Source organism: Pseudorca crassidens, chromosome 8 (assembly GCF_039906515.1).
Source record: "Pseudorca crassidens isolate mPseCra1 chromosome 8, mPseCra1.hap1, whole genome shotgun sequence".
In the NCBI taxonomy this organism is placed as follows: domain Eukaryota; kingdom Metazoa; phylum Chordata; class Mammalia; order Artiodactyla; family Delphinidae; genus Pseudorca; species Pseudorca crassidens.
This window is the reverse complement of record NC_090303.1, coordinates 66,339,716-66,354,250: the sequence shown is the minus strand read 5'-3', so window position 1 is coordinate 66,354,250 and position 14,535 is coordinate 66,339,716. Positions and strand designations below refer to the sequence as shown.

The window sequence follows — 14,535 nt, the reverse complement described above, 5'->3', positions numbered from 1 at the left end:
CTGTGCTGGAAATCACACTTGGGATAAGAATAAGGCTGGGGACCTTGGGATTGACATGTGCAAGGGGGAGGTGGTTGAGGAAAGGGGAGTGAAGGAAGCTCACAGAGCCATGGAAAAGAGTGCAAGGCACCATGGGATAACCAGTGCATGTGGAACGTATTTATTATATGACTTACTTTGAGAAGTCAGCATAATAGAAGGGTTTATATCTTGGACCCCTGAATCATAAGAACTATAAGCAAATTGTCCAATTCAGGCCATGTCCTCATTTTCTAGGGTTACCACAGCAAAGTACCACAAACTGGGTGACTTAAAACCAAGGAAATTTACTCTCATAGTTTTGGAAGTTGGAAGTTGGAATTTGGAGATCAAGATGTCAGCAGGATGGTTCCTCCTGAGGGATCTGAGAGAGAATCTGTTCCATGCCTCTTTCCTAGCTTCTCTTCTTCCTCTTCTTATAAGAACCCCTAATCATATTGGACTAGGAACCCTTCCTACTCCAACCTCATCTTCACTTAACTAATTACATCTGCAATGACCCAATTACAAATAAAGTCACATTCTGAGACGTTGATGGTTAGGCCTTTAACCCAACTTTTGTGGGAACACATCCAACTAGTAGCAGTCCAAAACTGAGAAATACAAATTTTATTTTATTTCTTTTGAGTACTCATTCTCTATAGGATAGTAGGGACTATCACACACTCTGAAGTAGGAAGAATGAGTAGATTCCATTATATATTATATACATATAAATAATACAAAGTGTTAACAGTGGTTATCTCATAATAGTTATCTCTTAAGGAGAGGTGATGGGGGACTTTCATTTCCACATTGTATGTTACTATGATGTTTGAATTTTTATAAGAAGCATGTACTACTTTGCAATCAGAAAAAACAATAAAGATACACTTTTGAATGGTTAAGGAGAGAGAAATGTGGCTTTTCCTTCCCTCACAGCTTCCATATTCAGAGTCTCTCTAGGAGACAAGGCAAGGATGATCATGGGTGAGAAAGTGAGCAGGAGGCAGGACCATAGGCCACTTGAAAAGTCCTATTCAGTGCTACAATTGCTTTGATGTGATTTGTCTTAGGTATTATCTGTCATTTCTTTTCCATTTTAAAATAAGATTGAAGGTGGACTCAAGACTTTCATGTTCATCCAAAGGGGGCATGTGTTTTCAAGGTTGGGAAACACAGAGAACATGGAGGAGATGACATTATTTCCTGAAATAAACTGCTTCCTGCAACCAGGCACTGAGTTTTCCTGTCAGCCAAGGCAAAAAGGGATCATTGGCTTTCTGAGATTTTATCCAAACTGGGATTCCCAGGTAAAATTCAGGACACCCACTTAAATTTGAATTTAGATACACAACAAATAATTTTTTAAGTATAAGTATGTTCCAGGACATACTAATACTAAAAATTATCCCGTTTAATTTCAATTCAACTTTTTGCATATTCCTGTTTTAAAATTGTGGTAAAATACACATAACATGAAATTTGCCATCTTACCTTTTTTTTTTTGCGGTACGCGGGCCTCTCACTGTTGTGGCCTCTCCCGTTGCGGAGCACAGGCTCCGGACGCGCAGGCTCAGCGGCCATGGTTCACGGGCCCAGCCGCTCCGCGGCATGTGGGATCTTCCCAGACCAGGGCACAAACCCGTGTCCCCTGCATCCGCAGGTGGACTGTCAACCACTGCACCACCAGGGAAGCCCCATCTTACCATTTTTAAACGTACTGTTCAGTAGTGTTAAGTATATTCATACTGTTATACAACCAACATCCAGAACTTTTCATCTTGCAAATCTGAAACTCTATACCCATTAAATAGCAACTCCCCGTTTCGTCTCCCCCCAGTCCCCGTCAACTACCATTCTACTTAATGTCTCTGTGAATTTGACTACTCTTGATAGCTCATACAAATAGAATCATGCAGTATTTGTCTTTTTGTGACTGACTTCTTTCACTTAGCATAATTTCCTCAAGGTTCATCCATGTTGTAGCATGTGTCAGAATTTCCATCTTTTTTAAGACTGAGTAGTATTCTGCTGAAAGTATGTACCACATCTTGTTCATAGGAACTCAAATTTAACTGAGCATCTGTATTTTTACTTGCTAAATCTGGCAACCCTATTCTGAACACATTAATCTAGATAAGCCTTTTCTAGGAATTAGACCAGAGGGGAGGAGGAACAATCAGGAGACACAGCTGGCAACATTTTTCTTCTGTGATTTTGCACAAGTCATAGAATGTGGTTCAAAGGAATTCTAATTTTGTCAACACTCTATGTCAAGAGTTCTTGAACAGGAGTCTATGCAAGAGTTGCAGGAGTTCTGTGAACCCCTTGAAGTCATAGGCCATGTTGAGTATATGTGCATCTTCATGAAGAAAGGAACCATAATTAGATTTTTCAAAGGTGTCTGAGGACCCTCCACCCACCCAAGGAGATCAGGAGGCACCATCCTAATGACTGAAGGCATAGCTTTGAACTCAAGGAAGGCATATTTGCTGGAGGCTTGGGTATTATTACTTTCCAGACAGTCAATTTTCTGATTATCTAGCCTTAGAAATGGAGAAAATCTCAGAAATTAAAGAGTGGAACGTTTATCTGTCTCTCAGAAGAGGGATGAATAAGAGCTGCCATGCGTTCTACATTTTTCCCAGGAGCTGAATGGAAGCAAGTTCATGAATAATGCTGATCCTTGTGAATTTTCTGATGATGGTTAACCTTAAGAGGTATAAGCTTTAAATGCAAAGGCCCTTAAAGAAAGAGATTAAGAAAGAGAGTGAGAGAGAGGCAGACAGACCACAATGCCTGAGCAATAGATAATCTTACTCCTTATAGAAAACACGTGATCATTTTGATAATTTCTACTTTATTTTTCCTTTAGAAATCCTTCTTCAATTTACCAACAGCTCTTACCAATGAGCTCGACTGGCCCCAACTCTCTGGCACTACTGGATTTCTGGACTCCACTAGCGGGTATGTGTGTTTGCACACCTTCAAACATTTCAATATGTCTATGTAAGGAAACAACAGGAGATGAGATTTGTCCCCAAGATGTTGAAATGAGAATTATTAGAAATTGCTTCTGGAACATGAGTGACAAACAACAAACCCACCACTGACATAGAGTCTACCGTGTGGTGGGGCTTATGCAAATTAGACTTTACCCCTGCTGGCAAGGAGGGGGTGTTCCTGCTCAGGGGCTCTAGAGTTGACCTCCGATGAAAAATTCTCAAGCACAACACTGAATTTTTCTGCCTCAAGAGACAAAGAAGTTTACTTGCTTATTTACTCTCATATATTAACATTTTAAAAGGCAGCAGGCAGTTCTATTTTTAGTTTTTTAAGGAAACTCCATACTGTTCTCCACAGTGGCTGTATCAATTTACATTCCCACCAACAGTGCATGAGGGTTCCCTTTTCTCCACACCCTCTCCATTTATTGTTTGTAGATTTTTTGATGATGGCCATTCTGGTGTGAGATGATATCGCATTGTAGTGTTGATTTGCATTTCTCTAATGATTAATGATGTTGAGCATTCTTTCATGTGTTTGTTGGCAATCTTCTTTGGAGAAATGTCTATTTAGGTCTTCTGCCCATTTTTGGATTGGGTTGTTTGTTTTTTTGATATTGAGCTGCATGAGCTGTTTAAAAAAAAAAAGGCAACAGGCAAGTCTCAATGGCTTAGAATCATCCTGGTTTTAATGCTCTGGAGTTGAAAGTAGAGAAGATGCATGGCGAGTCTGAGTGAACACAAACCCAGCGTGCTGTGTGGGATTGGGTGTTTTCTTGGGGCCTGGGGACAGCCATTTAGAGTTTGAGCACCCCATTTTTTAATTTAATAGACGACCTCGCATATCCTATATAACTTATTCTTATCTTTACTCACTCATTTTAAAAATACTTATTAAATACTTACTACCTAATAAGGCACAGATGCCGTAGCTATTTCAAAGATAAATAAGGCTCATCCTGCCTCTGCAGTCAACTATAATCAAGGAGGGCAGATGAGAGAAATGTGCAAACATTGTTAATATGGGTTAAATGTGCCAAAAGACAACTGTCAACACAGAGCTACAGGGGTCAATAATGAAAGAAGAATTCATGGAAATGGTCAACAGCCACCTCCTTTTGGGGTGTTTGGCAAGGGGCTCAAACCTGAAAGGATTTAGGAGATGGGGACAATGAAAAAGGTAGAGAAAAGCTAGAAAAGATAACCAAACTTCAGGAAATGGCACTCATATTTATATAGAAATCATAATTTCCCTTATATTCGTGAGTATAAGGGAAAGTAAAAGAAATGTGTCTTCAAGTTTAGGTGTAGATTTTCACATTTAATCATGTAAAGAAAATTAGGTCAGTCCTTGCCATTAAGTGTAACAATACTTACAGTATGATTAATAGAGATAATAGGAAGTAACCTTCATAGGCATTCCCTACATACCAAGCACTGTACTGAGTGTTATTTAGAGGTTTTCTCATTTCATCTCTTTGTGAGGTAGGTGGTATTATTTTCTGCATTTCAAAGTTGAGGAATCTAAGGGCTAAGTTGATAGGCTAAGAAACTTGACCAAGGCCACAGGTGAATAAGAAGTGGTAGGATCCGCGGTCATGGAACCTTGTGAATAATGGAACCAGAGAATAATTTGGTGAACCAAGGCACTCCTAGGTCACAACTTCCAACTTTTATGTGCTGTTTTTATTCTACCTGTGGGAACGTGACCCCCTTTAGCCATTGTCCCTGTGTTTGAGAGTGTAGCTCTAGGATGAGGAAATGACCAAGAACCAAAAATGCCCTCCCCACGTGAAGAGGTGGCATGCATTGTTTCAGACGTTGATCATGTGCCCATTGTCCCTTCCTAGGGCCCCCATACTCCCAGTGGTCTGAGGCCCCTGACAAAGACCAAAGGTGGTCTTTGTCACCTGGAACACGTCCAGAGATAGCCTGCCTAAAGCAGCATTGAGGACAACAGTCTTGTTTATCTCCCCACTGTCAACATCAAAATTGAGAAAATATTATTTAAGTACCCTCCACGCAATCCAGCTATCTATGTATAAAAGTACTTGGAAATTTCTCTAAATCCAGGCCTTTATGACAAACAAAAAGAATTAGTTATGACTGAGAAATGGACACAGTTTACCATACTTTTAATGGAAGCTTAAATTTACATATGAACCCCACCTTTTGACCTAAAGCCTCATGAAGTTGCCATTGAAGAAATACTAGTCTGATGTTTAAAATTAATTGTTAAATAGTTTAAACCTTCACTGGAGACACTCAAAGAATGAAAGGGGAATCCATTCCCGTGTGCAGCTAAAATGATGAAAACTTGTTTCCTCATCTTTTTCCACTTACAGCTCATACCCACCAATAGTTGCCCCACATGTCCTAAATGTAATTTTCCTAAAACCTCTACCCAAACTTAGTGCCTGCTCCCAAGCAGACTCTGTTCAGTTGTTTTCAGTTTTTGTTGGGCGGTGGGAGCGGGAGCCAGTGTCCCTCTTTCTTTTCTGCCTCTATTCTGTCCTCAGACCAGGGGGTTCCTCCGTTATCAATGTGAAATCCTGCTAGCTCGCCAATCCTATTGCAGTTGCCAGCCATCATCCTATGAGAGCCCAGCAGGCAGATAGATCTTCCTTAGGAGAGAGGCAGCGGAGGAAAAGGGAGAGGAAAAGTTGTAAGTCATCAGACACAAATGGTTTATAATTCTTATGAAGGCTATGCAGAGGAAAAGTTGTAAGTCATCAGACACAAATGATTTATAATTCTTATGAGGGCTATGCAGAGGAAAAGTTGTAAGTCATCAGACACAAATGGTTTATAATTCTTATGAGGGCTATGCAGAGAGATTCTGACCACATGGCACGAAGGAGGGAACCGTCTAGGTGCAGCTTATGTGAAAATCGTCTCTATCGTGAGCTAGTCTGTGCTGACATAACACCTTCTTGTATTAGGCTCTGTACTGCTATTTACAAAACAGTCTGCTCATGCAACTTGCTCAGTGTTGACTCTAAGCATTATCCTTACCAGCTGTATTTCTAAGGAGATGCGCACCTCAGCTGGTTGGCCACCTGCCCTGCAGGGGTTTTTTCTCTATGCTTTTGTGGCCCAAGTTTTCTAGTTATCTCTCTCTTAGTGCTCTTTTGCCACCTGTTTCTGTGTACTGTGCCTGTGTTCTCTGCCGTTTAGCTGGAATGGAGAAGAATATATTTAACTCCCTTTGATAAAAAAGGAAATTATCTGTCTGGAATCAGAGTTGCAATGGATCCCCCATTAAGCAAAAACACAGCAGCATGACAGTCCCTGTGTGTCACCATCCGGTATGTCCCTTGTAGCAGTAGCTCCTATTAAACTCTCATATACTCTCATGTAAATTATACCTGCAGGTAACCTGTGCTAGTCCAGTCTTCTTAAAAGAACGAAGAGTTATCAAGTGTGTAACAATTACTAAAGAGAGATCGGCATAGGATGGGGGTCCTCTTCTGGTGGAGTCAGGAGAATAAATAGAACACTGACCTAGAGGCAGTGTTTGTGAGAGATGTGGCAGCTGCCATAGGCATTTTGAGCAAATGTCCTTTTAAGTCCAAATGCTTATCAACATGGGGTAGAATTTATGGATTTCTCTATTCAACTGGATCTCTAGAAAGTGCCTCCTATTATCTGTGATCAGCCTCATGCTTTGTGTATTAACAATGTTCTTTGGAAATGTACCTTTGAAAGCAAAAGTTTGGAAGAGAAGATGGTTGCTTTCCTTTCTTCTTCCATTATGCCCTCCACCCCCTCAAAATTTAGTATCTCCTGTATGAGATGAATATAACTCTAATTGAAATTACATGCATGTATTAAAAGACAAACATAACCGCTTAGTTTTACAAATCTTTACAACCTTCAGTTGAGTCAACATTAATGAAATCTGTTCTCTTGACTCTCAGGCTTCAGAAAATTCAAAAAGTTATATCCCTTAAAACCATGTGTTTTCTGAAAGAAATTGAGTAGTTCAAAGGCGAAAGCAAAAAGCCCTCTGTGAGGTTGGCAGCTTGGGGGCTGGGACCCTGACAATAGGGAGAACTCTAACAGTAAGTGAGAAGAAAAAAGTATTTTTTAAAGATTAAAAATAGTTATTTGTGTTCAGATCACTTTCAAAAGCAATTAATGTAACAGGAAAATCCTATTTAGGTTAAAGAAGCCAAGGCCCAGTAACCCATGTAGAAGGATAAAAAACAATACCAAAATTTCAGGAAGGAAGAACTTCTTGCTTAAAAGCAATACATAAATAGATAAGGGAGATTAGGAGGTACAGACTTCCAGCTGCAAAATAAATGAGTCTCAGGAATGAAGTGTACGGTGTGGGAAATATAGTCAATAACTATGTAATATCTTTGTATGGCGATAGATGGTAACTAGACTTATCATGGTGATCATTTTGAAATGCATAAAAATATCGAATCACTATGTTGTGTATCAGGAAGAAACAGAGTGTTATAGGTCAATTATACTTCAAAAACAAACAAACAAACTCATAGAAAAAGATCAGATTTGTGGTTACCAGAGGGGAGGGGGAGGGGGAATTGGATGAAGACAATCAAAAGGTACAAAGGTACAAACTTACAGTTATAAGAGAAATGAGTACTAGGGATGTAATGTACGAAATGATAAAATAATTAACACTACTACACATTATATATGACAATTGTTAAGAGAATAAACCCTAAGAATTCTCATCACAAGGAAAATAACTTTTTACGCTGTATCTATAAGAGATGATGGCTGTTCATTGAACTTATTATGATAATCATTTCATGATGGATGTAAGTCAAATCAATATGCAGTACACCTTAGACTTATATGGTGATGTGTGTCAGCTATATCTCAATGAAACTGGAAGAACAAAATGCAACATCTAAAATTCCAGAGCACTGTGAGTCCGTGTGGTAGAGTAGGAAGAAGTTTGTGTCTACAGGTGAAAGGGTTCTGGTTCTGTGTGGCTGTTAGGTGGAACATTTAGCATCCCTGGACTTCATTTATATGATGAAGTGGAGTTGCACCTGCCGATCTCTGACGTTCTCTCTGACATTCAGGTTTGGTTGTTGTAGGGCAACATGATGTTCAGGTCCACATCCTACTTTATGCTGCTGCTTGATTTAGAAGCATTAGGGAAAACTGCTGGAGAGAGATGCTCCTGCTTCTCTCCACCAAATATGCTTTCTCCGACCCTTAACTAGCCGTGCCTTGAGAAAAGATATGACTAAGTTTATGAGTCAGAGCCTGAAATGTTCTAGGAACCATGTTTCTCTAGGGCCAGGGATACTGTGCAATAGAAGTCAAGTTCATACATAGTAAGCCCTGCATTAGGTGTTTGACCAGCTTATTAGTTAAAGCGGTTCTCCATTATAATCCTTTATGCATACTATTTCTTCCAAGCGACCCCCAGAGAGGGAAACAGGTGACTCCAAATCCTTAACAGAAATAACCACCTGAACCCAACGCCTCTAACCTGAGAATTTATGATTATCCAAATCCCCTTCTGAAAGTGAGGCCAGGAGTCGGTCCAGACAGTGGAGTTCTGCCTGCCGGGGCTAAATGATAGAGAAGTTCTTCAAAGCTGGGAGTAAGAGCAGGGCAACAGACACAACTTAAAAAAAATAAAGTAAGCCTGCAGTTAGCCTTAAAAAGTCACAAAAGCCAAAAGAACCAAAAACAATGACCAAAGTTACCATATCAAGCTAGAGAGTTAAGAGTGAGACCAGTGGGTCAACATAAGTGGGTGCAAACTAGATGGAATTTTCTAGGGTAACTTTCTCCCTCTGCTTCTGACTTAAATTTGCTATTTGGGGCCAGAAACAGAGCAAATGCTTAGAAAGAAATAGACAAAGCCATTGTTATAAGTGGCACAGTAATGCTATTCAAGGACATTTAAACACACATCTTTGATGAGAGGTGTCCTAGAATCTGAGTGTTAAAGGTTATCTATTCTCTCCAACCCAATAGACATTATATGAGAGAACAGTTTTGAAAAGCAGTGTATAACTCCAAACCAAGTCACTTGGGGCATTAAAAACATAAAATTGGAGAGAAGGGATTTGCAGCTAACATTTGCCAACCTAATTTCCTGTTTAAAAAAAAAAAAAGACATGTAAGTACTAAGCACTAATAGGCTTAATAACCTTATTAAAACCATTATTCAAAATTTACATGTGATATAATTGCAAGTGATTAGCCATCTTATAATTATACTTTGCAAAACAAATAATTAGCCAAAGAGTTGGTCACTTTGAGGTTGGGTGAGGCTGATTGGAGTGAGAGATAGTCTACATCAGTGATTCTCCAAATGTGGTCCATGGACCCCTGGGGTGGGTCTCTAAGACGTTTTCAGGGGGTCCACAGGATAAATCTATTTCACAACAATGCTAAAACAGTAGTTGCCTTTTGCACTGTGTAGCCCTTTGAACTGATGGTGAAAAAGCAATGGTGTGTAAAAAACTGCTGACATCTGAGCATGAATCAAAGCAGTGGCACCAAACTATATTAGTGGAGTCACTGTGGTCTTCACCTCCACACCTCCTGGATTAAAGAATAGGGGGGATCTTCCCTTGAAAATGTCACCTATAAGGTAAGAAAAAAAATATTAATTTTATTAAAGTAAGTACATGATTTTTAATGATTTCATCTGATGAAACGGGAAGTATGCATAGGGCACTTCTGCTGCATAACAAAATATGATAGTTATTCTAAGGAAAAGCACTTGTGTGAGAGAGTTGAGAACTGAATTAGTCAGTTTTTCATGGAACACCTTTCTTACTGAAAAAGACTGGAAAACAAGTTATAGTTATTTAGACTTGGATATATGGCAGGTATTGTATCTAAAATGAATGCAATGAGCTTGTCACTTCAGGGAAAACAACTGACAGTATTGATTACCAATCATAAAATTTGAGCTTTCAGAGAAAATTTAGAATTTTTGAAAAGTTGTGTCTTCTACTATAAACTTGACAGCTTCCTAATACTCCAAGTCCTTTCTAATGAGATACGTGGTGCTTGCAACAAGTATGATTTTTCAATATTGTATCATAAGATGCATCAACATTTGGAATATCTGCATAACTCAGTAAACCAATATTTTCTAAATGACAAGTTTGTGATACATGAAATCATGCCTGGGTGAAAGATCCATTCAAAGTACAAGCTAGACCAATGCACTTGAATGCAACATCATGCAAAAAGTCCATTTCAGATTCCATATTGCAACTAATCACCCTTTAAGAAACAACTGCTTGCTGAGTTTTGGTGTAGAATCAAAGAAGGCTATCAGTTGTTATCTAAAAAGGATATTAAAATGTTATTCACTTTCAACCTAAATGTATACTTAAGACAGGATTTTCTTCATATAATTCCATTAAAAGAACATATCACAACAGACAATGCAGAAGCTGATGTGAGAACCTAGCTGTCTTCTATTGACGTTAAGTCAGACATTGAAGAGATTTGCAAAATGGTAAAATGATGCTTTTCTTCTCAGTAATTGGGGGAAGGGTTGGAAAAATTTTTTTTTCAGAAAACAAATATTTCATTTATGTTAACATGTAATGGGCTTATTATTATTATTTTAAATGATTAATAATTAAATGATCTTTCAAATTTCTAAGTTTTAAGTTCCAGTATATAAATATTGGCAGCTATAACTCACATAAACAAAAGCTCTCTGGTTTCTTCAATAATTTTAAAAACATAAAGTGGTCCTGAGAGAAAAAAATTGAGAATTTCTGTTACAGGGAGTGAGTGTAGAAAAGAGATGTGGCTGAGGAGAGTGGTTGGGGGATGTCAACACGTAGAGGTTAGGGAAGAGAAGGAACGGCCCTCAAAGGGGAAAGAAAACTAGAAGCATTTAGTGTCCTGGAGGCCAAGTGAAGAAAGTGTTTCCAAAGGAGAAGTGCCCATCAGCCAGATGGTGCCTGAGGAAGAGGAAGATGAGAACTGAGAAGGACCACTGGGTGTCCAGGCAGTGATCAAGGGGACACTTTGACCAGAAACGTTTCAGTGGGGCGGAGATGGAAGTCTGATTGGAGAGAATAGGTTCAGGAGGTGATGAAGTAAATGCAGGTGAGCATACACAACTCATAGAGTTTTACTATCAAAGGGAGCAGAGAAGTGAGGTGATAGCCGATGGGGAATAAAAGATGAGGGAGACATTTTTAGATGAGAAATCCTGCAGCATGCTTGTGGAGTTAGGAAGAGCCAAAAGAGGGAGAAAGGCGGACAAAGGAAGGAACAGGTCTTAGACAAGGCAAGAAGGAATGGAATGCAGGCACAGGAAGGCTGCCTGGGGCAGGAAGGACCACCTGGAGACCCCGACTGCTAGCCCAGGACTCTTCCTGCTGTGTACTGACAAATCTCTCCACTGCGGTGATGTCCCCTTTGACCCTACTTAGTTTTTGGGGGTTCTTTTTTTTGACCCTACTGAGTTTTTAATTTTATTTTTTAATTTATTCAAATCATGAATACATTTTTATTTTACAAAAAATACTGAGCTATATAATATAAAAAGCCAAAGCCCTCTCCCAATTTCATTCCCTTTCTCAGAAGAAAGTCCTGTTATCAATTTAGTGTGGTTTCTTACAGACCCTTTCTATGTATTTGTACATAAAGAAATAAATGCTTTGTTGGGGTTTTCCCGTAAATGACATCATACTATGCATAACATACTATAAATTAATGCTTTAACAATACTTCTTGAAACACTTTCCATTCTTGTGCAGAATGGTATTTCATAGTATGGTTGTTTTATTCTCCTACTGATGGACAGTCAACTTAATTCCAAGTTCTCATTAATTCCAATAATGCTGTAATGAACATTCTATGGTTCTCTTTATGACTACATGTAAGGATGTCTTTAGAAAAAAATTACTGGATCAGAATGTATACATTTTTAATTTTTTATAATCCTTCCAAAATGGCTACACCAATTTACAGTCCCACAAATATTGTATAAGAATACTTGTTTCGGGCTTCCCTGGTGGCACAGTGGTTGGGAGTCCGCCTGCTGGTGCAGGGGACACGGGTTCGTGCCCCGGTCCGGGAGGATCCCACATGCCGCGGAGCGGCTGGGCCCGTGAGCCATGGCCGCTGAGCCTGCGCATCCGGAGCCTGTGCTCCGCAACGGGAGAGGCCACAGCAGTGAGAGGCCCGCGTACCGCAAAAAAAAAAAAAAAGAATACTTGTTTCCCCACACCTTTGTCAATACCGGCTATTGACAAATATCTTCTTAATTTTTTTCTGATCTAACAAAAAATATTTTATTGCTCTTCTAATATGTAACCTCTTGATTACTAGTGAGTTTGAGCATTTTTCATAGGTATTGAACCTCAGCTTTGTCTTATCTAGTTACCCCCGTTCATGCTTCAACAACCACCAGTCAGGGGTCAGTTCCTTTTGACGGCCTCTCGGTACTAACCCCCATCTGACTATACGAGTCTCTCCTGAGCTCCTATTTTGCCCCTTCAATACCAATGTCGTCTCACTTGTCATAACTGTTTACTCACTGTCTCCCCACTCCACCCACCCCATACCAGACTCTGAGCATCTCGAGTGCCAGAATTCGGCTTGACTTCGCTCTGGGGCCCTAGCCCCTGGCACAGAGTGTGGCACCATAGCAGGTACTCAATAAAAGAATCACTAAGTTTATAATGGCATCACTTTATATTTGCAGAGTGTGGTATGATCTACAAACATCCTTCCCTTGCATTTACTCAGATTGCCTAAATCAAATCAGATTTGCAGGAATTAACATTTCAGGGAAAACACCAGGAACATGGGAGGAGGAGTATAAACAGCATGAATTTGATCACCAGCTGCATAACGGGACGCATATAAAAATAAATCAGTGTAACTTAAGCCCTTGGACTTCTAAGTGGGTTCGATAATAAATGTTCTACAAGAAATTAGCAAAATTCATCATAATATTAAAGTAAATACACAGTCAACAAATTGGAGAAAATAAGTTTAAAGTAAAATTACCAATTCAGTAGTCAGGTAGAAAGAATAAAACAAAGGAGAGATCTGCTATTTGGTCAATAATAGATAAATTAAGCATTGATGTGATTTTTTTGTCCAGAATGATATAATTTTACAGCAGTCTAGATTGATCAAAGTAAATGTACAACCTCCAAATTTTTCTAGTAGAATTCTTGTAACCAACTGAACTTGAGATTTTAGGTCATCTCATAAAGCTCAAATATAGATCACAGAGATAGTTCATCAGTATTCTACAAAAACTGTTTCTGTGAAACGCTAGTTCCACAAGATGTTAAAAGGTATTATGCACACTTTTTAAAAAGATTCCTAGGTCAAATAAGTTTTGGAAATGCTGGTTTAAATAAAGGGAAACAGGTTTATTCAGTGTAAGGCTTATCAGAGCCTTCAATAAGCCCCAAAAGTTTTGTATATAGCTCCAAGGTATAATATGAAACATTTCTTAAACTAATCTGACCACAGAACCATGTAGAATGTGTGTGTCGTTTATGAGAAAAATATGTCTCAAGAAACTAGTGTTGCACAGAGCATGCTTTGAGAAATAGTGTTGAGATTACTAAAACGATCTTCTTCTATGCCACAAATGATCTTTTCAGATTTATAAGCATCCACAGGCTTAAATCCCTCCGTTTTATCACAGTTTAAAGTTTTCCCTGATACAGTGGCCTAGAATCAAATCTGAGGCTGGCAAAAGCCAGGATGGAGAGAGTTATAATGCCACAAGCTCAGAGAAGGGCAGAGGAAGGAATCTTAGTGGAAAGTTAACAGGTAAGAAGCCTTGTGTGAGTATAGCAGCTTATGAATTATTGAACACGATGCCCCTGAAGTCTATTTCCCTCTACTATTTTGCTGCTCCAAATTCAAAAATCTATCATGCTGTCTTGCTAATCTTTTCATGTCTGAACTCCTGGGACCTCCTCTGCAGTCATCCTCACCCTGCAAGCCCCCCTGCATAATTAGCCCATTGCCAGGCTCTTTGAATACACAACGAGTCATATTCTGCATGTTTATCTCTCTCTGAGGCTGAAATCTTGGTTCTCCTGTGATGCAGTGAATTAGGGGCTACACAGGGCTCTGGGATGTGGCTAGTATCAAAGAGCTAGAAGGAATTTTGAAAGTTCTTTAATCCATCTCCCTGGCCCCATGCTGGCCTGATCTCCATCCACATCGGAAAGCAAATTATCCACCCTTGTCTTAAAACTTCCTAGCAGTAGAGGTCCCTGAATAAAGCCTGTCTAGTCTCTAAATTATCCAACTTTATCCCAATCCACTCCCCTGTCCTAACCGTTCACATCAAATGTTACCATTTCTCTCTCACTCACCTTCCAAGCCCCAGTCTTTTTTGTGTGACTTATTCCCATTCAGCTTCACAGGGTCTCAGAATTTATACCCAAACTAGCTGTGCTGCTAAAAAGAGTCAGAAATAGACTCAGAAACAGGACCTGATACATCACTGCTGCTTGAATAATATTTCACTCGGTTTATCCCAAAAACC

General features: G+C 39.4%; 1 protein-coding gene across 4 annotated transcripts in view; it reads left to right on the top strand.

The window, feature by feature from the left end:
* Positions 1 to 14,535, top strand: part of AOAH (acyloxyacyl hydrolase) — a 173,772-nt gene that overhangs the window by 98,121 nt on the left and 61,116 nt on the right. For all 4 annotated transcript variants that reach the window (XM_067746725.1, XM_067746726.1, XM_067746724.1 and 1 more), the window contains one exon: positions 2,897 to 2,988. In XM_067746725.1, the coding sequence (XP_067602826.1) occupies positions 2,897 to 2,988 (92 nt within the window). The remainder of the gene's footprint in view (positions 1 to 2,896; positions 2,989 to 14,535) is intronic.